The sequence below is a fragment of the Sceloporus undulatus genome, chromosome 1 (genome assembly GCF_019175285.1).
Source record: "Sceloporus undulatus isolate JIND9_A2432 ecotype Alabama chromosome 1, SceUnd_v1.1, whole genome shotgun sequence".
NCBI classification, from domain to species: Eukaryota; Metazoa; Chordata; class Lepidosauria; order Squamata; family Phrynosomatidae; genus Sceloporus; species Sceloporus undulatus.
In genome coordinates this window covers 198723890-198744512 of record NC_056522.1, presented here as the reverse complement: position 1 = coordinate 198744512, position 20623 = coordinate 198723890, and the positions used below count along the sequence as shown (strand labels likewise).

Genomic DNA, 20623 nt, shown 5'->3' with positions numbered 1-20623 from the left:
CCTTCTCCAGCTAAGAAGAAGGCAAAGGCCCCCTTTGAAGAAATCTTGAAAAGAAAACCATGTGATAGATTCACCACAAGTCAGAACGACTTGAAGGCAGACAACAACAACAGCAGCAACAACAACAGGACACAAAACATTCCTTGTGGTCTACAAAACCTCTCAACAAGCCACGGCACACCAAATCACAGTGCAGTCTTCACTCAGTGATGTGCTGGCTGTATGAGATAAGGCACATTTCTTTTGGCAGAAATGATTTTCTGTCAACCGAGATTCCCCCAAAGGGCAAGTTGGTGGCAGAAGACCTCTGGTGATGAAGGCCTAATTCCCAGTTACCTGTTAAACTGGGTTCTTGACTGAATCTACAAGGTAGGCTGGGAAGAAGGCCGGGGACAAAGGAAGGCATGACCATGATGGAGATACTGGGGAAAGCTACAGCCAGTGGGAACCAGGGTAGATTCGAATCCAATTTGAATCTGCCTGGTTCCCACTTAGGCTGAAATGATTTATTACTAAATAAATTGATTCAGCCCCCAAAACACCCCATTTTACCCGGGTCTTTTTGACGTAGGTTAAATGGGTAAAAATGGGTAAAAACCATGGCTCCCCTTTTCGAATCACTTTAGCGATTCAAATTAAGTACAAACCCTGGTGGCTGAAACCAAATCATTTGGAACCTTAGTGGGAATTAGGCCAAAGATCTATCAGCAAAAGGGTCAAAAAGGGTGGCAGAGAAGGGGTGTAGTGAGATAGGATTATGCCAGGTGCTTTATTATGCTCAAGGACAAAGCCAAAATCCTGGCATAAAGCTAAACCAGGGCCAAGGCTAGTCCTAAGTAATTTCTTATATCCCTAGTCTGGGAGGGTTTTGGAATGTGAACACAGCTTCAGCTGGATACTGTGGATTTAGTTCACCCTCAGCTATCTTGGCCACTTAGGACTGTTTTCTTAGGCAAGGAACTGGCCTGGTCAAATCATGATGAGAAGGAAAACATCTTCATCCCTTTAAATACATTTGTCATGCTATGATGTATGTGACAACCCTGAAGTACATTTTGTACACCATAATGTTTCACATAATAAATTGTCTCTAAAAGTAAAGTAATGACCAAATTTTCATCTTGATTAACTGAGCAAGGTGTTTCATTCTTCAACACTGGAGTCACTGTCTTGCTGGGCATGCAGTAGCATGTCTTTCTTTGGTAGAATAGAATTAGCTTTCTCTGCCTCCCGCCCTCATTCTTTAGAGCTCTCCCAAATATTTTGGCCTTTTAACTCATTGCTTTAGCATGATGATATTTTTAAAGACACAGTTCTGCTGCTTTTCATGTAAACTGAAAGGGGAAAAAGGAATATTTCAAGAGGGAGTGTAGTAGCATAAGCAAAAGAAAGCTCACTTCTTAATCAGAAGAGGAAGAAATTGATAAGGAAGCTTCCATCACAGATGGCATGTGGAAGTTATTTTATTTTATTTATTTAATTTTTTTTAAACTTGCCCTACATCACGAGAGCTCAGGGTAGTGTATAAATCAAACCAAACCAAACCAAATGGTTTAAAACAATTTTTTTAAGATAAGCATTTTTGCAATTTTATGAATGAATGAATTAGATTAAAAGCATATCAAACATTTTCATAAGTTAAAACAGGTATAAAGATAATATATTTTAAACTGTATAGATGGATACTCTGGAATAAACCTGCTATGCTGTAATGTCTTTAGTAAACAACCATATTTACTTGGGACTGAAATGGAACCAGTGTCAGTCCAAGGGCAAAGCATTTCACAGCTAGTATGCCACACATGAGAAGGACCTTTTCCATCTCTTGCCACATCATACTAACCTCCCTGCTGAGACACAGAGGGGTCTGCTGCCCACTCAGAAGAGCTTGATCTTTGGACAGGCAAGCAAAAGAAGAGGTGCTCATCACATATTGATGTTTCTACATTCATGTCTTTAAAAGTTCTCCTAAGGAGGAGACATGCCTGAATATAAGCCCCTGTAGAGTCTGTGTTCAAGTAAACACTATGTCAGTGTGACACAGTAGTTTTGAGTGTTAGACTATGACTCTGGAGTCCACAATTCAGTTCCTTGCTCTGACATGAAACCCACTGGATGACTTTGGGCAAGTCACATGCTCTCAGCCTCAGGGGAAGGCAATAGCAAACCGCTGAACAAATCTTGCCAAGAAAACCCCATGATAGCTTTGCCTTAGATTCACCATAAGTTGAAAATTACTTGAAGGCACAAAACAACAACAAACATTCATATGTCTAAAAACTCAAAAGGCACTAGATCCCATCTGACCTTAGAAGCTAATCAAGGTTAGCTCTAGTTAGTGCTTGGATGGGAGACTGTCAGAAACTGACAAAACCAACTCTGAATATTCCTTGGCAAAAAAAAAACTATGAAATTCATGGGCTCACTGTAAGTTGACAGGTGACTTGAAGGCACATACACACATAATAACATTCATAAAATTGAGCTGTCAATTGTATTGCCTTTTTTAAAAGGCTTTAAAATGCCCAAGGCTTGATCATATCTATGGCCCTGTTCAGTATCTTTTATAGTTCTATGGGATCCTTTTTGAGAGAGTGACTAGAACACTACAAAGTATTGTTAATTTAGCTAAATGTTCACATTCAAGTTTATGATAAACAGTACAATCCTCATATATATGAGATTGGTATCTGTGGTTTCATTTACTATGTCTGAAAAAATATGTTCTCTCTAGGCATTTTCTAGGTCCTCCAGCACAATTCTATAGTGTGCTTCTTGAAAAAGCTGACCATAGAGTCTTATTGGAGGATCTAGAAATGCTTAGAGAGGTGCTGTCTCTAGAACCTCTATGTCCTCCAGCATCTGTCTATGGTCAACTTCCTCTGGAAGTAATTCATTTCAATAAGGTTTGCTATTATCTGCAGTTTTGTGTTTCCACGCTAAGTCCAGGAACGTATCCTCCATGGATATGGGGTCATACTCTACTATTTTACCTTATCTTCATCCTTCTATAATAAGATTATTAGATTACACCAACTCTTTTATACGGATGAAGCTCAATGGTAGAAAACAATTTTCTTCCCCCAATATTATCATTTCTTATCTTGAAATGTACATACCAACAGAGCAGCACAAATTGGACCATGGACTATGTACAATAGATGAGTGTCTGAACGAATCCAACAGCTGTAAGGAAGCAAACAAAACAGAGAAGGAAGAAAATTAATCTCTTCTTATTGTGATAGGAGGATTTTAAAAAAAAAAAAGTCCAAAGTTAGCAGGGCAGATTTTTAACTTACTTGTCATTGAAATATATGCTTCTTGCTACAGCATGTATGCAGGCAGGAATCAATGGGAACCCTGTGAACAGGAAAGGAAATCCTTCTTAGTACGAAGTCTAAATTCTGTGACTGCAGAAGCAAGGAAGGAAAGACAGTGGCCCATATAATAGAACAAAGTCTCTGGGGAGGCGGGAAACCTCCTCTAATCTACAGGCCAGAGGAACAAAGGCTCTTGGTTCAATCCAAGCATTTTTAACCAAGCAAGATGGAGAGCAAGGAAAGATCGGCCCAGGCCTAGTCCACAGCACCTTGTTCTGATGCTATCAAAATCAACTCCTGTTCCTTCCTTTCCCTGGCATTCTGCTTCTTTTGCGTGTTTTGCATTATAAGAAATCTATTCATCTTTAGTGTGTTAGAGGACTCTTCCTTGTTTGTGTTCTGCAGCTGGCTTGCTTATTAGAACCACAGAGCCATTTGTGTTTGAGGAAAGAAAACCTATTATTTGTTCAAGCTCCAGTATTAGTACAACTAATTCTTTTATTCACCCAACTTAACATGACTGAATAAATCTGTTTCAGTTACTCCATGACTAAAACGACGTTTTGGCCTGAATATGGGCAGATAGTTAAGATAATTGAATTAACAAACTGTTGCTAAGGACATGAATGATCCCAGATTTTGCAGTGAGACCACTGAGTACACATGCAGTTAAAGCAAACACTTAAGTGCTTTTCTGGAGGACAGCCCATATAAAGAAAAGCACAGACAAATTTTTATCCCCACAGTTGTTTTAATGTCACACACACACACACACACACACACATACACCTGGGGAAAGTTACTTTGCTGGACTATATGCTGGTTAGGAGGTTTATGGATTTACAGTAAAAACAGTAATTTTTTTTTGGTACTGCAGCAGTGACAAGTACAAAGGATTGTTAATATGCTGCATTGGTGGATAACCCTAACTCCTTCTGCCAGAAGAATATTACAGAAATGACATATTTTGGATAAGTGGTGTCCATTCTACTCTTACTCACATCTACAGAGACTGCTGTACATCCTTGAGGTTTGAGCCTACCAGTTTTTTTTTTTTGGGGGGGGGGGATATTTTCAAGCTGTGGATGATTCCAGGGATGCACAATCCATGGATACATAGTGCAGACATCCTATGAAATGATTTGAATTATCCTGCTCTAAAAACAATTTTGAGACATAGCCGACTTGAGAAGATTCAAGATACAGGCTAAGAAGAGATTCTAGCTGGTGGCTTCCATGTTGTTAGGATAACTTTGAGTTTCAGACTGAACTGCAAAGGAAGTACTATATCTAAAATGCTAGACCTATTTGAGAAATAGGGTATGGCCTTTTCAAGTTCTGAATAAAATCTAGAGCGGAATGAACATCCCACTGACATGGGAGCCACCATCCACTATGGAAGAGACCTTATCTTCTGAAATTTTTGCCTGGGTCTTTGCTGTAGAGTAGAAAGGGTTGTAGAATAGAAAGTCACCTTGGAGACTTTGAAAATCATGCCAAATTCTGACTTTAACTTGGGGGTAGTGATTAACAGATCATATACAGGTCCCTGAAATGCTTAGGGCCAGAAGTGTTCCATATTTTAGATGGAATTTTAGAATACCTGTATTTGTATATACATAATGAGACATACTTGCTAATTAGCTTACTTGCTGTTCACCGCTATGATCTTTGGAATAGCAATATATAAATAAAACAAATTATTATTATTATTATAATGAGGTTGAAGAGAGACTGAAGATCAGTGAAATGGTGGGAGATGTAGATTCCTGTCATTTCACAGATTCTCACATCTCTCTTTCCTTGCTGAATAGCTCTCCAGCCTCACAAGTACAGTACAGGTACATAATCTGCTACTTGTGTTGTAGCTCAAAAGGTTTTGGATTTTGGAGTACTTCAGATTTTGGACTCTTGGATAAGGGATATCCAACCTGTACTAAAACAGACACACTGGCTGGTAGCTCTTGCTGCAGAAGATACATTATGATGGCTAGACTAAGTTGTCAGAGGCATTCCATCTTATTGCCCTGGCTTACCTAATTTTTTAAAATTTTATTTTAGTACATCTAATATAACAAGGAAAGGAGAAGTCTTAGTACTGGGTGTATAAACCTGCCTGTAGGTAAACTGCCAATGTTAGAATCACTACAAGTTAGCAGAGAGACAGAGAGAAGGAGGGAGGAGACAGAGAAGGAGAGGGAGATGCTTTACTTAGGCTTCTTATAAATGACTAATTAGCAAAATCAAAGGTTAGAGTCATCCTTATAAACAAAGAATGATTTAGCATAAAACAGTTTATTTTAATAACACTGACATTTTTTAGAATACAAATCAGACTCAGATTAAGCCTTGATTACTCTAATTAAAGCGATGTTAAAACATCTGTGTACATGAGTCTGCATAAATTAAAACTGTCAGCAATGTCTACATTGAATAGCTTTTAAGACTCCCCAAATACAACAAGACACATGATATTAAAAGTTACCCAGTAAGTACATAAATAAAAATGGATCTCAGGTGGTATGAGGCATGCAAAGTCACACATTTTACAACATGCTCAGAATCTTATTGCCCATTCTTAACAGGTAAGGGCTGACTCTCATGACAATTTGCCTAGGCCAAGCCCTTCAAATATTTTTTGAGGGTGAGAGAAGCAAGATTATATTTTCTCTGCTGCAAGAAGATAATGATCTGTGCAAGGTGAGGAACACTCTACTGCTCAAGCCTCTTTCTGAAGGGCTATATCTTTTGACAGTTGTGAGAACTCAGCAGAAGGAGAGCCATTGAAAAACCACTTTGAGTAGTGGGCCTACATGTGTAGCAAACATACCCTCCAACATTTAACAAATGAAAACTAACCAAGCAATACTAGTCTGGTCAAGATGGCAAGTTATTAATGAGGAAGGACATACAAACGAGGAGAGGCAGCAACACTTTGCTTTTGCCTGAGACTACAGTGAAGGGCAAGACTCAGGTCGCTCTTCCTTTCTCTCACCAGATGAATTAAGTGAGTGCAAACCACTTTTGCAATCTGAACTCATTTTGCAGCAACTGAACCAAGCTGAGGACAAAGGGGGAAGAGGAGAGAGAAACTGGGGCCCGATACAGACGGCCCAAAAGGGGCAGGTCTCTGCCGCCCCCTTCCGCGCTTGATTGGGGCCAGGGCAGCCTCACCGGCAGCTCTTGTGGCCCCAATCCAGTGCTTTTCCAGGCCACAGAGAAGCAGCAAAATGCCACTTCCCCATGGCCTGGAAAAGGGGTGTCCTTGGGGTTGCATGCCCAGCCCCTTTCTCCCTGGCTTTGTTACCGTGGCAATCTAGTTGCCGCGGGAACAAAGCACGTGCCCGAAATGGAGCTCCTTTCTGCGCTGCAGATAGGGCACTGCAAGCGCCCTCCAACGGCGCAGTGATGTCACGCATGTGCCGATCCATGTGGAAGCGGCACGTGCATGACGCTATCATCCCGCTGTGTGTATGGATGGCGTGCCTTCAAAATGGCACCGTCCATATGAACTAGGGCTGGGGAGCATGCGGTTGCTGCGTGCTCCCCAGCCCTAGTTTTGGCCTGAGGACGGCACTTCTGCACTGTCTGTATTGGGCCTGGGATGTTTCTAAAGGAGATGAAAAAGTGGGACAGGATGAATTGGGCCTGTCTTTGCTGAATCAGGATGCAATGTAGATAGTTGCTTTGGAATAAAGAAGAACACACAAATAAGTACCATGATGTGAAGTGAACCTACTGTGTGCAGGATTTAACCAGGCATATTTGCAGGAGGATGCTCCACCAGGTAAAAGTAAACAGGCATTCAGAATGACAGGAGAATAAACAAGGTTGTAGAGACAGCTGCTATAACCATGGACAGGATCATAAACCACTGTAAATCCTAGTGGAATTTCTCTCCTTTGAGTTCTCCAGTGTTTATTCTCACAGGACTATCACAGTCTAACCGGGTCTAATTTGTCTTCTTTTTTAAAAATAAAATGAAATAAAAACTGGATCAACTCCAGAAAATGTCAGCATACATCAGAGATGAATGGCTTGCTGCCTTCAGTAGTGTTCTCTAGTTGAGGTATTTTCTTTTTCTTTTTTCATCTCAAGTAGTGTTCTCTTTGCAGCCGGAACAAAGCAGGTCAAAAGGAACTGCTGGGAAAATAAATGGTGGTTCGACCTCCTACCCTAGTAATGGCGAGACTTCTCTGAAAACAAACAGTCATTCCTGTATAAACACCTCCAAGATGAGAAACAATGAATAATTACCCCTTAATGGCTTTTTCATAATAAAAGACTATTTTTTCTCCATAAAGGAGGAGTCACTTCCTGATTCAACCAAATGCAGCCTGCCTTTAGCTAAGATAAGTTTGTTGCATCAACAGTACGTACATGCTTAAAAGCCATGGCCAAAGTTCATTTTCCAGTTGAAACAAAAGGGGCAAATCAGAATGACATTTAGTTTATTGCTTCTTTGATTATTTAGTTATGGGTGTAAAGGGAGGGAAGTTGCTGACGGCTTATGATCTCTGAGCAATGCTGTCAAGATTCTCTGAAATTAAAATACTCTTATGACTGGACCTTTAAAGAGATATTGATGCATACGACTGGGAGAAAAACAAAAGGGAAATAACCTACCCCATCCAAGAAGGTAATACCACAGTAAGTGCTGCTTTTCTGCAAATACCGCCACCACAATGAGTGTGTGCAAGTAAATGCCTTCACAGAGCATCCAGAAGTAATTGCAAACCATCAAGTAAAGCTGGAAGAAGTGAGCCACTTTGCATCCAACCTATGGGGTGAAAATACCATGGGGCTTTAACACCATATTCAAATCACAAGCCTTTCTATATAATACAGACAAGTATAAACATTCGAAACTGGAATTGATTAAAGATGCAGAGAGAGAGAGAGAGAGAGAGAGAGAGAGAGAGAGAGAATATTCTCTTAAATGTCATATTTTGACATTTGTCTTTCACTTCTTCCCTCTCCTTTTGAAAATGCTGCTTTAATACTACAAGGCTTCAGTGTTAGATTTACTTAAGGAAGGTCACGACAGGAAAATTTCTCCTCCTTCCATGCTACGTCCAACAGAACTCTCTCTCACACACAAAACATCTGTCTTAAGGATCAGCTAGAGCATGGGATGGACTATCAGGTTATGGTGGAGAAAATGCTAACAGGAGATGGGAGGAAGGACAGGAAATTTACCTTCCCTGAACTTTTTTCACATATGCAAATATGCAAACAATAGCTTTATGGAAATTTGCCATACACATTTGCTCAAAACATTCAACCAGTCTGACACAGGCAAAATAATACCACATTGGGCAGGACACTCAGGCTGGAGTTGCAGAGCACACTGTGGGAAACCAGCCAAATAAAGGTAAAACAAGATAAATGATTTTGCATTTTCAGAGGGAAAACTGAGAACTGTAGCCTAAGGCTGTCTTTGCATTTGCAGGTACTGGCTCCCCAATCTATTTTTGTGTGTTAGAAAAAGCACCTGTATTACCTATCATATCATGAGACAGATTTTTATGTCTGAAAAAGTCATCTATTAACTGGGGAGGAGGGTCAATTTCATTTTTGAAAAAACTTGGTTGCTTTGGTTTATTTTGGGGTTGGAATCCTGTGGTCCTCTAGATGTTGTTGGACCACAAATCCTAGCAGCCCAAACCAATATAGTCAATAGTGGAAAGATGCTGGAAGTGTCAGCCCAAATACATCTGGAAAGTCATGTGATTCCTACTGGTAACTTAATTCTTGAAATCATATACTCCCTCTCTTTACTGTAGGTCCAAAGTAAGGGAGGAATTATGAGGCCTCCAGATATTGAAGAGGCAGGAAAAACTATCAAGGGAATGATGTAACTTTCTAGGTGTAAATAATTTTCAGTGTCTCACTTTCTGCAATGCTAGAAATTTGAGGATTGAAATTTCATGGAATTCTAATCAGGTGAACAACACTCCCATACCCCCCTCCCCAGCTACACACCTGGAAATAGGGTGTCTTGGGTATGGGTTCACTGTGTTGTGTGGCTTCAAATTGTTTTCAACTGATTACAGGGGTTTCTTGGCAAATTTGTTCAGAAGGGGTTTGCCATTGCCATCTTCTGAAGCTGAGAGAGTGTGACTTACCCAAGGTCACGCAGGGGGTTTTCATGACTGAGCAGGGATTCAAACCATGCTGTCCTGACAAAGGTTCAAATATGGTGTTTAATTTTCTTTGCATCAAGGAGCATAACAACTGCTTTATTTAGTTAGCTCTTTTGGTTTCCTAATCTAGTTGCCTATAGGGCCCCACCCCTAACTTTAAACTAGTGGGAAAGAATAAATATTATCTTCACAAACTTGGAATAATCAGCCATGCTTACATATTCTAGATCTTCTCAAGCAACAGTGCATGAAAGTGTAAAATCTACCTATTCATACAGTGAATGGAAGTGTTAATAATTTATTTACTGTAGGATGTGTGTGAGCATGTGTGTATGTGTGTGTGTAGCTATAAGACAGATAAAGCATACAATTTGTCTCTGTCTACATTCAAGCTATCCCCAAGAGCCATTAGGCACTCACTCCAGCACACAGATGTGGGCATTAACGGTAGGCATTCATTGTGGGCATTCACTGATATAACTGGCAGTAATTTGCAGAAGTACGTTGACACTTTCCCTATCTGCCTCTGTCATAAGATTGCTAGTGACTATGAACTAGTGATTAAACAGTACAGTGGGCCCTTGGCATCTAGTGGGGATTGGTTTTAGGACACTGTGGATGCCAAAATGTGTGGATACTCAAGTCTCATTATATAGAATGGGGTAGGAAAACGGTGTTCCTTATATAATGTGGTAAATTCAAGGTTTGCTTTCTGGATTTAAAAAAAAATATTTTCAAGCCATGGATGATTGAAAACATGGATGCAAAATATGTGGACATGGAAGGCTGACTGTGTTCTAGTGATCTTATCCACCTGATCTGGATCAAGACTGCATGGGTGTAGAACACAGGTAGGAAACCTCCAGACTTTGGGGATGGACTGTCCTTGCATTGCCTGAAACCACTGGAGGATGCACGCCTTGACCAAATCCCACAGGCAAATTTGTTGCTGTGGCTGTGGTGGCAGCAGCAACCTTACATTTTTTCTTTTAAAAGAAGACATGCACTTCCTGTGCACCTGGTTCATTTGTAAATAGACCTGCACTTTTGAAGGCATTTGGGAACACAATTCCATTTACAAATACAGCATATGGTGAATGTACATCTTATTTACATAGCGGCTGGCAGTGAAGACTGAACAGGCAGGGGAATAAGATCCAAGGGATCTTGTATGAGCAAACTTTATTGTTATTCAATGATTATACATCTCTTTGTTTCTTATAATACAGTAACACAACCCAAATCTTGTGCACTCACAGGGTTAGCGGCAACAAGCTGTTGATTGCTGGCAACTCCTGTCAGACAGATGATTGTGACAACAGAGTTGCAAACAAATGAGAAAAAAAGATTTTTATGCAAAGTGATCCTCTGGCAGCTCAGGCTCCTGAAAGCAAACACATGTAGATAGTCAAGAGATCTCCTGCTAATTTTTCTCCTTCTTACAAATAGCATAGAACTGTTACTGGGTAGCAAACTGAATCACTTGGTAATGAGTTGTGTTTGTATAACATCTACCCTTCCAGTATCAAGGAGCTAATGGCTCCTTTCAGTGGTGACACATTCTAAGTCAGAAATAGGAATTATGTGGCCTCCCAGATGATATCTGGCTGCAGGTCCCAGCAGCCCCAGTCTGCACAGCCAGGAGTGAGAAAAGTGGAAGTTGTAGGAGATTATCACCAGAAATCCCACCGAGATAGACATGGGATTTAAAAGTCAAACATGGGTGTCATCACATACAGCCATGGCTGGGCGTGTGCAACCCATATGCAGCCCAGACCCCAGCCATGCTTATCCAGCAGCTTTTCAAAAACAGGAGCTTGTTTATCCTTCTGTTATTCTGAATGCCTGCTTACTTTTACCTGGTTGGGCTCTCTCCTGAAAAGGTTTGTTGTTGACTGCCCTTGAGTTGATCTCAACCATATGCCTAGTCTATCCCAGTGGGATTTCTGGGTGTGATAATCTCTGTAGTCTCACAAAATATGGAAGGTTGAATGATTCCCACCCATGTTCTACCTTAAGAAAGGTGTGTAGTTGTTTCCCACCTCAATCCATGGGGAGAGGTGGGTAAGAAATAATAATAATAATCATCATCATCATCATCATCATCATCATCATCATCATCTTTATCTGCATTCTTCTAAGAACACATATATTGGAAAAACTTCGGGCCTGGTCATCAGTATTATATGAAAATTATTATATGACTTGACCTTAGTATCACCAAGGTTTTTCCCATGCTACATTATTTATAGCACTTTGATATCACTTTTGACTGTCATGGCCGTATCCTCTGGGATTTGAAGTCTGGTGAGGCTTTCTGGCTGAGAATTGTAAAGACCTCACAAAACTGCAAATCCTGGGATTCTATAGAATGGAACCATTGCAGTTAACATGATATCAAAGTGCTATAACTGTAAAGTATGAAAAAGACCCAAATCTTCACCATATTTGAATTGAAAATTGAAGCTTAGAACTCTGGGAGCAATCACTTGGTTGTAAACACACAGAGCTCAACAGCTTCTTTCTGCATCTCAATTTTCACTTGAATTGTTAAATGTTACACATGGCATTATGTATAAAGGCTGCAATCAAAAGAGTAGTTGCTATATAAAAAATAATTATCATTATACTTACTTAAAATAGAAGAATATCACAAGAGAAATCAAAAGTGAAACAATGGAAAGGCTATGCCCAATGATAGTGAGATAATACAAATTCAAAGCTGTCTGTAATAAGAGAGAAAAATAAGGATGAAAACTCAAATACAGCAAACAAAGGGCCCAAACAGACAGGCCAAAATAAAGCTGCTTTGGGTCACTTTGGAGGTATGCTGTTTAAATGAGAAGAATTAAATTAAAATTAATAAAAATAAAATCCTTGCCTCAAGAAGAAGAGCCCTCCCTCCATGACATCATCATCAGAACTGGGAGGGAGTGAAAAAGAGAGGCCCAACTTCCATCAGGCCTCACTGTGAATGTACTCACTTCGCTCTCTTTAATTTTATTTATTTATTGTATTTTATTATCTTTATTTTTACTGTTGTAACCCACCTGGATTCCTTGTGATTGGGCGGGCTATAAATAAATTATTATTATTATATTATTATTATATTCTTATAAATGATGCATGCGTCCTAAGAGTCTGAAAGCCATGCAAAAGCCTATGGACTGGAGCACAGCTTTGGCACAGATTCTGGCCTCTTAAGATGCGAGTCTCATTTTAACAGCATACCTCCAAAGTGACCTGAAGCAGCTTTATTTTGGCCTGTCTGTTCAGGCCCAAAATAACAATGCAGTGCTACCTCATATACTTCACACAAAATGTGATTTGTTAGAAACAGAACATTAGTAATTTCACATTAGCAGTAACCCAGCTTCTTAGCAACACTTCGCTGTCTCACAACATGCTCTGGACTGCTACTGCCATCTTCCTCAGTCAGCATGGTAAAAGATCAGGGGAGTATCAAAATGAGGCTATTAGGTTTAGACAGAGTAATCTACACTCTTATGAGAACACAAAGACCCTACTCTCTGGATCACCATTAAGAATAATTGTCTGTCAGGATGTAAAGATGTCTGTATAACTGAATAATAGCCTGTGAGATGTTGCCTGTAGAGATGTAAACCTTTACTTATATCCTTCCACAAGGGTTCTCCTCTGGGTGACATATTAGAATTTCTGCACATTTTTGTATGGCTTTTCACCTTTTAGGTGTTTTTGGCAAAAAATAAAATAAAATAATGTGCACATTTTTTTATTTTTTGGCAGTGAAAACTTTTTTTGTGTGCAGGAACCAAAATGAATAATTTTTTTTCACTTAAAATCCTGACATGTGAAAAATCCCACTAAGGTTGACCATTTTTTCTGTAAGGTTGCTTTGATGCACTGACACTTTTTTTCTTGTCAAGGAGGAGAACACTTGCAAATATTCTTTACAAATTCTTTACAAATTAATCAATACTAGTGGCAAGCCCTTTTCATTGGTGAACCGCCTCATCTTCTTTGGCTCCCATGTTTCGAAATACAAACGGGCCAAAAGAACCACACGTATTGACAGGCCTTTAATTGATGCATAGCATGTTTAATTTATTTTATTTTGTTGTTATTTTTAGAAAAGTATAATTTAGTTTTATTGTTCTTTGAACTTAGCCTGGGATCTTGAAGGTTGTGCCAATGTACACTATGGCAAACTGATCAGTCTTACTAGATAGTCGCACTACACTCTTATAATTCTGCTATTCCACTTTTACTGCTCTGGCTGCATCCTATAGCATTCTGGGGTTTGTAGTTCAGTGAGGCCTAAGAGCTCTCTGGCTGAGAAAGCTAAATGCTCCTCTCTAAACTGCAAATCCCAGAATGCCACGGGAGACAGAGCAGCACTATAAAAGTGTAGTACAGTAATCTCCTTAGAGTACAGACCAGTTAGTATACAACCTACATTCAATTCTTATTTCCAGTAGAGGGGAGCCATTGAATCAGTGGAACATTTAGACAATTTTAGACAATGATACTTTTAGACAACTATTAGACAACTATTAGACAACTATTGAATCTTTTTTGATTCAATAGGCCTACTCTACTTGGGAATAACCACTGGGTATAAGGTAAAAGTAAAGGTTTCCCCTTGACATTAATGTCTAGTCATGTAACTGACTGTATGGGGCGGTGTTCATCTCTGTTACTAAGCTGAAGAGCAAGCGTTGTCCAAAGACGACTCTGATGGTCATGTGGCCAGCATGACTGCACCGAATGCTGTTACCTTCCCAACGAAGTGGTATCTATTTATTTACTTGCACTTTTACACACTTTTGAACTGCTAGGTTGGCAGAAGCTGGAACTGCTGTTGGGAGTTCACTTCGTCACATGGAACTTGGGCCATGAACTGCCAACTTTCCAATAATCAGAACTGGTTTCTTAACTAAGTGCTTTATCACACTAGAAGGCAAACAGGATTGAAACAAGAGTTAAATTATAGAAAACTAGGAAACATCGTGTGATAAACTACAGGCATTTCCTGGTTTTCTCTAGTTTAACTCTCATTTAAAACCTGTTTGACTGCTAGTGTGATAAAGCCCTAAGTCACCATGTCTCTTACTCCCACATCCCTGTTCAGACTTAGGACCAAATCTGCTGTCTAATAACCATTGCAGACTGAAATCCATATCACACTACATTGTTACATATTCCACTTTACCTGCCATGGCAACATCCTATGGGATCCTGGGATTTGCAATTTAGGGATAGGATGTTTAGAATTCTCAGCCAGTGAGTCCACGGACCTCTCTAAACCACAAACTGCAGAATTCCACAGAATGTTGTCATGCCAGTTAAAGTGGAATAGAAAGTTATAGCAATGTAGAATCTCAGAGACTCATCACCCGAAGGCTTGCCACCACTGTTTGATTGACAAATCAGTCACAACAACTGTGAACACAATGACAATATGAAAGAGTTGCAGTCTGTACTGGTGGAGGGACTGCGTTCAACAATGAAACAATGGCTCTTTGATATATTCAAGGTATATAGAAAGTAAACAAACATAATTCCCAACACAGTGAAAGCTCCCCTCCAAAAGTAGGGATTATATTTGTTTATTGTTCAGCTTTTCTGAAGGCATAAAACACAGAATGACTTCTAAGTGGTAAATATTTCTATCTATCAATTCTGTGAAAGTGAGTAAGAAGGACTCATTAGTTTTTTAAAGCTTCACATATTTTCAGAGTGGTCTATTTGAAGACAATGGGGCCACTTTATACTTTGAGAACTGCAAACCACTATTTTGAAGAACAGCAGCAGAACTCTTCTGGTCTTGCTTAACATTCAGTTTAGTTTTTGAGGCACATTTGTGCCTTAACTTTGATTCATTTCACGCTGTGTCTATTCAAAATGTGCAGCAAATGAAAGGCTTCTGAAGTGCTTTTATGAAAGTCATATGCATTGTGGGAGGATTTAAAAGCAGCACATGAAAGACATCTAAGCAAACTGTAATCGACATAACAAACTGCTAATTTTCTATCGTGTTGTTGGAAAAGGTATAGGTAAATGAACATTGTTGCAAATACAGACGAGATAATCTGATACATATTACAAGTAAAATAATATATTTCTAAAGTAAATTCACTTGCCCGTCTAAGTTTGGCTGCTGTTTCCATGAGTCACTTCTACCTCATTGCCACATTAAATGAACTGCATCTAGTGGGAAGGGGATTGCTGGATGGCTCTCAGCATAAGCCTCCCACGGAATAGTATGCCAGCTCTGTTCTTAAAACCCTCTACTCTTATTCATGTGATGATGCTCACAGGAGAAACTGGATCCATGTCTGTACAGGCAGGATCAGGCCTTGACCCTGTCACTGGTGTTTTGGTCTGTATTGTCTAAATGATGGCCAAATAAAATGGCTTCTAATTGCTTTGAAGGTGGAGTGTTTCGATAACGCACAAGGTGAAACTTGGTGGAAAGCGAAACAAAGCTGCACTCCAGGGTTAAAACCCAGAGCAAAAAAGAAAAGAAAAGAAAAGCTGGGAAACTCCAACTCAAGGTGGAAAATGTGCATCATTGCATCAGTATATAAATAGCCTGGGAGTGGACCATGTGGACAACAGGATTTCAAACTGGTTTGGGAAAACATGGTATTGAGCTGCTTTTTCCTGCCCATCTGCTCCAGCCCACAAAAATATTAGATCAAGCTATTACAATCTTCTGCATACTTTTGCAGAAGTAAATCCTGTTGAATCAATTAGGCTCACACTTGGATAAAACAGTGTAGGATTATAATATATAGGCATTTTATGTTTTGCTGAAACTGCAGCAAAAAGTGAATGTGTATCATACAAAAGAAATAATGGTACTGTGTTTTTGAAACAACCCCCTTCCTCTGTCTATAGCATTCAGTTTTTCAATCTACCTGCAGTTTAGAAGATACTTCTGCATTACAGAGTGTGTAGTTTGTCCATGTTCTGTTACTCTCAGGATGTACAAACCAGTGTCCATTTTCTTCACAGGTCTTATAAACTTTTTCTGATTTAAAAAAAAAAACAGAGGAAAAAGACATACACCAGTAAATACACTGTAGGCATTTTTTTAAAACCAGCGATCATGTTGTTAACTCACAATGACATAGCCGAACATTATTAAAATGGCTTTAGATATATTCTCTTATACTGTAATGTAATGCCCTTCCAATGTCCAAAATAAAAAAATAAAACAAATAAAACAAATAAAAAAATTAAAATTAAAATGGAATAAAAAAATAAAAAAATAAAAAATAAATAAATTCACAAAACTGTGCCAGTCTAGACAACAACCCACCAGTCAACTATGGGAGCCTAGCTGTTTTCCTGTATTTGCTACATGCCTGTGACTAGCTGGAAATGATCAAGCACTGATAGGCTAACAGGGCTGTGTTTGACTTAGGGGTTGTCCACACAGGCCCAGTGCCCTGGTTTCCCTCTGGTCTCATGTCGGCTAGTTTAGACAATGCACACCAAAACACCCGATCCTGCCTGTACAGGCACAGATCTGGAGGATCTGTTTTGATCCCAGAGTAAAAAAAACCCTTTTACTCCAGGTTAAAATATATCTGGTTTTATAGCAAAACTGGGCTGTTCAGACATTCTCCCCACCCCACATTCCCTACCATTCTGGTGTGTGTTCTATTTGAGAATACCCACAGTTACCTGGTCTGATGTGGAAACAGTAGTCCTGGCCATGTGAGTACAGCCAGGCTCCGTTTCTGTGTCAAACAGGGTGACTGGGAGGCTTCTCAGATGGAATGCCCACTCAAAAGGTAAGGAGCAGCCCGGGTCCTGGGTTGGTGTGGACACAGGTGAACACTCATCCCCATGCTGACCCAGGGACTAACCCATACTATCCTGTCCCATCTGCTCAGGCCTGCAGGATCCAACTGCACTGTAGAAATAACGCAGCTTGAAACCACTTTAACTGCCATGGTTCCATCTTTCAGAATCCTGGGACTGTAATGTTACGAGGCACCAACACTTTTTGGCACAGAAAGTTAAAAACCTTGTAAAAATACAAACTCCAGGACCCTATAAGATGGCACTACAACAATTAAAGTGGTATCAAACTGTATTATCTCTGCAGTCTAGGTGCACCCTTAGTGGACCTGAAATGGTTAAATCACAGGAGGCTATGCACCATGTTATTTAATAAGAATCCCCCTGTACTGCAGAAATTGTCACTTAAGGTATTTCTGTCCCCTTATTCTCCACCCTAACTCCCCTTCCGGAAAATTCCACACTTAACACTGTGGGACTCTTACATATTCCCTCTATAACTTTGCCTCCAATTCATGAAGGCTTCCACTTGGGATTCTTCTCAACAGTTGCAGCTGCAACCACCTCCTATAGATCTTTTGCACAAGTCACCTTCCAAATAGAAAAGTTTCCAAGCTCCACTCAAACTCCACACTTATGTAAGGGGTGGGGTGGGGGGGGAAGAGACTTCAAGGATATACACATTTAAACCATGAACCAAAAAGGTCCTTTTTAATATTATGGTTGAAAATAGCATTCACTGGTTTTTGCCTCAGCAATTTCTGTTACTGACAACTGAAATCAGTGTTGTTCAGCTGAAAATGGGCTGACTTTTTTTCTGTTGCTTTCCTCTAACTGAAGAGTGAAACCACTTTTGCTCATTTGCAAAATGACTTGCCCCTTCAGTGCTGCAGCTGCTGTAAGGGAAAATTCAGAAAATGTGTCACTAGTTTGTGGAGCCTTCTCTCTGCCTCCTTATATCTTTGGAGTTGGCCACATGGGCCAAAAGGTCCAACATCCCCTGGCTTTGCATCATCTAGATTAGGTGGTACAGGCTAAAACCTTTGAGGCAGGATCAGGCCCAATCCTCCCTGTCCAGAAATGGATCTGGTCTGACCCTGAGGTAAAGGCGCAACTAATCCTTGGTTTTCCAGAGTTTCTAAAAACTTGGTGGCGAACCTAAGCTGTTCAGATGCCCCCCTACTGTACTCCTTATCTTGCCAGTCATCGATTGAGAAGCCCCCCCCCCCCAGTCGCTTTGTTTGACATGGAAACAGGGCATACGACCACATATGTGTAGCCAGGTGCCTCCTTTCCACATCAGACATGGTGACTGTGAGGGTTGTTAGTTGGATCAATGGTTGGCAATGTAAGGAGCAGCATGCTAGTCCCAGGCCAAGGTTTGGCATGTGGATGGGTCTGTGAGCACCAGCCTGTCCCCATGCCAACCCTGAGACCAGGCTGAGTGAGCACCAGGGCCAGGAAAACATGGGGTCGGCTCATGCTTTCTTGGCCCATATGCTTCAGGCCCTAAGCAGCTTTTTCTGTTCATGATGAATGTATGATGTATGATGAAAAATAACAATTTCAACTTGAAATAAGTACAGCACAAAAGTAATCTATTAGACTGACTATCAAGGCAAATTACTTGAAATATAATTTCTGAAACTACTGTGTACATAGGAATAATTTGTACCATGAGCAGTTAATGTTAGAGAGCCACAAACTTGATAGTCAGTCTAATAGATTACTTCTGTGCTGTACTTATTTCAAGTTGAAATTGTTGTGTTTTTCATCATACAGTCATACAAAAGTAGACTCCATTGAAAGTTTGTAGCTGCCACTGAGGATGTAGAAGGTACATTTGGCATTATGATGATAAACAGGAGGAATGGGGAATGAATTGCATTACAGCCTCAGCCTACTCTGCACTGGTGTAACAACTAAATTGCAAAATGAACTATAGAATAACAGGAAAGCATAACAGGAAACCTTCTTGAGGACCACTCACATAGCTTGTTATTAAACAACACAAATTTACCTGTAGTGTCAAAATCCTGAAAGTAATCAGGGCAGTTTTGCACTGCTGTTTTTCCTGCAGCAACATCATCCCAGCACAGCCAGCCATCCCATGTTCTGTTGCAATGAGGTTCTATGCAAAGGAAGACATAAGGAATGATATACTCTCTGATCCTCATTTATAAAGGATTGGATATAAGTCTCCCTTCATTAAAAGAAGGAAATTTCTGTGCTAAAAAGTCTTCTGTTTGGACCCAGTCAATTGCCACATAGCTCTTTTCAAGGAAATCAAAATCTACTGCATCCATTTCATTTGAATTTTCACAGCATCTATTATCCTTCCAAATATCAAACTTTGATTTTCCATTTTTTATAAGGGACACCATTTTGCTATGTGATTCTATTTAATGGGACTTGAGCATCCATGGATTTTGTTACCCATGGGGGATCTTGGAACCAAACCCCAGCATATAACAAGGATCAACTGTATGTATGTATGTATGTATGTGTGTGTGTGTGACCCTGGGTTTGGAGGAATTCCATGTTAATCTGTGCACTTTCTGTTGTTGATGTCAGGGCCCCAGGGTGGGAGAATATGCAAAGAGGGTTACTGTCTGCTAATTGGTGATCATTATCTGCTGGGAAAGTCCCTGACTCTGGGTGGTTTCTCATTTGCATTTGATGAGTCCTCATTTTGCTATTTTTCAGGACTGGTAGCCAAACTTTGTTCACTTTAAGGGTTTCTGCTTTCCGGTTGAAATTATCCAGGTGTTTGTGGATTTCAATGGCTTCCCTGTGCATTCTGACCTGAATTTGTTGGCATGGTCCAGAATTTCAGTATTATCAAACAGTATTTTATGCCCAGGATGGTTTATAACATGTTCTGCTACTGCTGATTTTTCCAGCTGACTCAGTCTGCAGTGTCTCTTGTGTTCCTTGATTCATGTTTGCACACTGCATTTGGTGGTCCCTATGTAGACTTGTCTGCAGCTGCATGGTATGCGGTAAATCCCTGCGGCTGTGAGAGGGTCTTTCTTGTCCTTCGTTGAGTGCAGCATTTGCTGGATTTTCTTGGTTGGTTTGTAAACCATGTGGATGTTGTGTTTCTTGACCAGTTTCCCTATTCTGTCTGTGACTCCTCTGATGTATGGTAAAAATCCCTTCCCTTTGGGTGGTTGCTTGTCTTCACTCCTCTGGGTTTTTCTGGGCCTGGCAGCCCTTCTGATATCTGAACTGGAATAACCATTAGCCTGTAGAGCCTGGTCTAATTGCTTCAATTCATCTTCCACGAAGTGGGGTTCACAGATCCGTTTTGCCCAGTCTACCAGTGTTTTTATTGTGCTTCTTTTTTCTCCTGGGTGA

At 40.2% G+C, this 20623-nt stretch overlaps 1 protein-coding gene across 3 annotated transcripts in view; it reads right to left on the bottom strand.

Moving 5' to 3' along the window:
- CALCRL (calcitonin receptor like receptor) overlaps window positions 1-20623 on the bottom strand; it is a 99394-nt gene that overhangs the window by 11816 nt on the left and 66955 nt on the right. For all 3 annotated transcript variants that reach the window (XM_042439652.1, XM_042439659.1, XM_042439668.1), the window contains 7 exons: window positions 19284-19394; window positions 16372-16484; window positions 12101-12192; window positions 10724-10850; window positions 7947-8100; window positions 3300-3360; window positions 3120-3186 (listed from right to left, as the gene is read on the bottom strand). In XM_042439652.1, the coding sequence (XP_042295586.1) occupies window positions 3120-3186; window positions 3300-3360; window positions 7947-8100; window positions 10724-10850; window positions 12101-12192; window positions 16372-16484; window positions 19284-19394 (725 nt within the window). The remainder of the gene's footprint in view (window positions 1-3119; window positions 3187-3299; window positions 3361-7946; window positions 8101-10723; window positions 10851-12100; window positions 12193-16371; window positions 16485-19283; window positions 19395-20623) is intronic.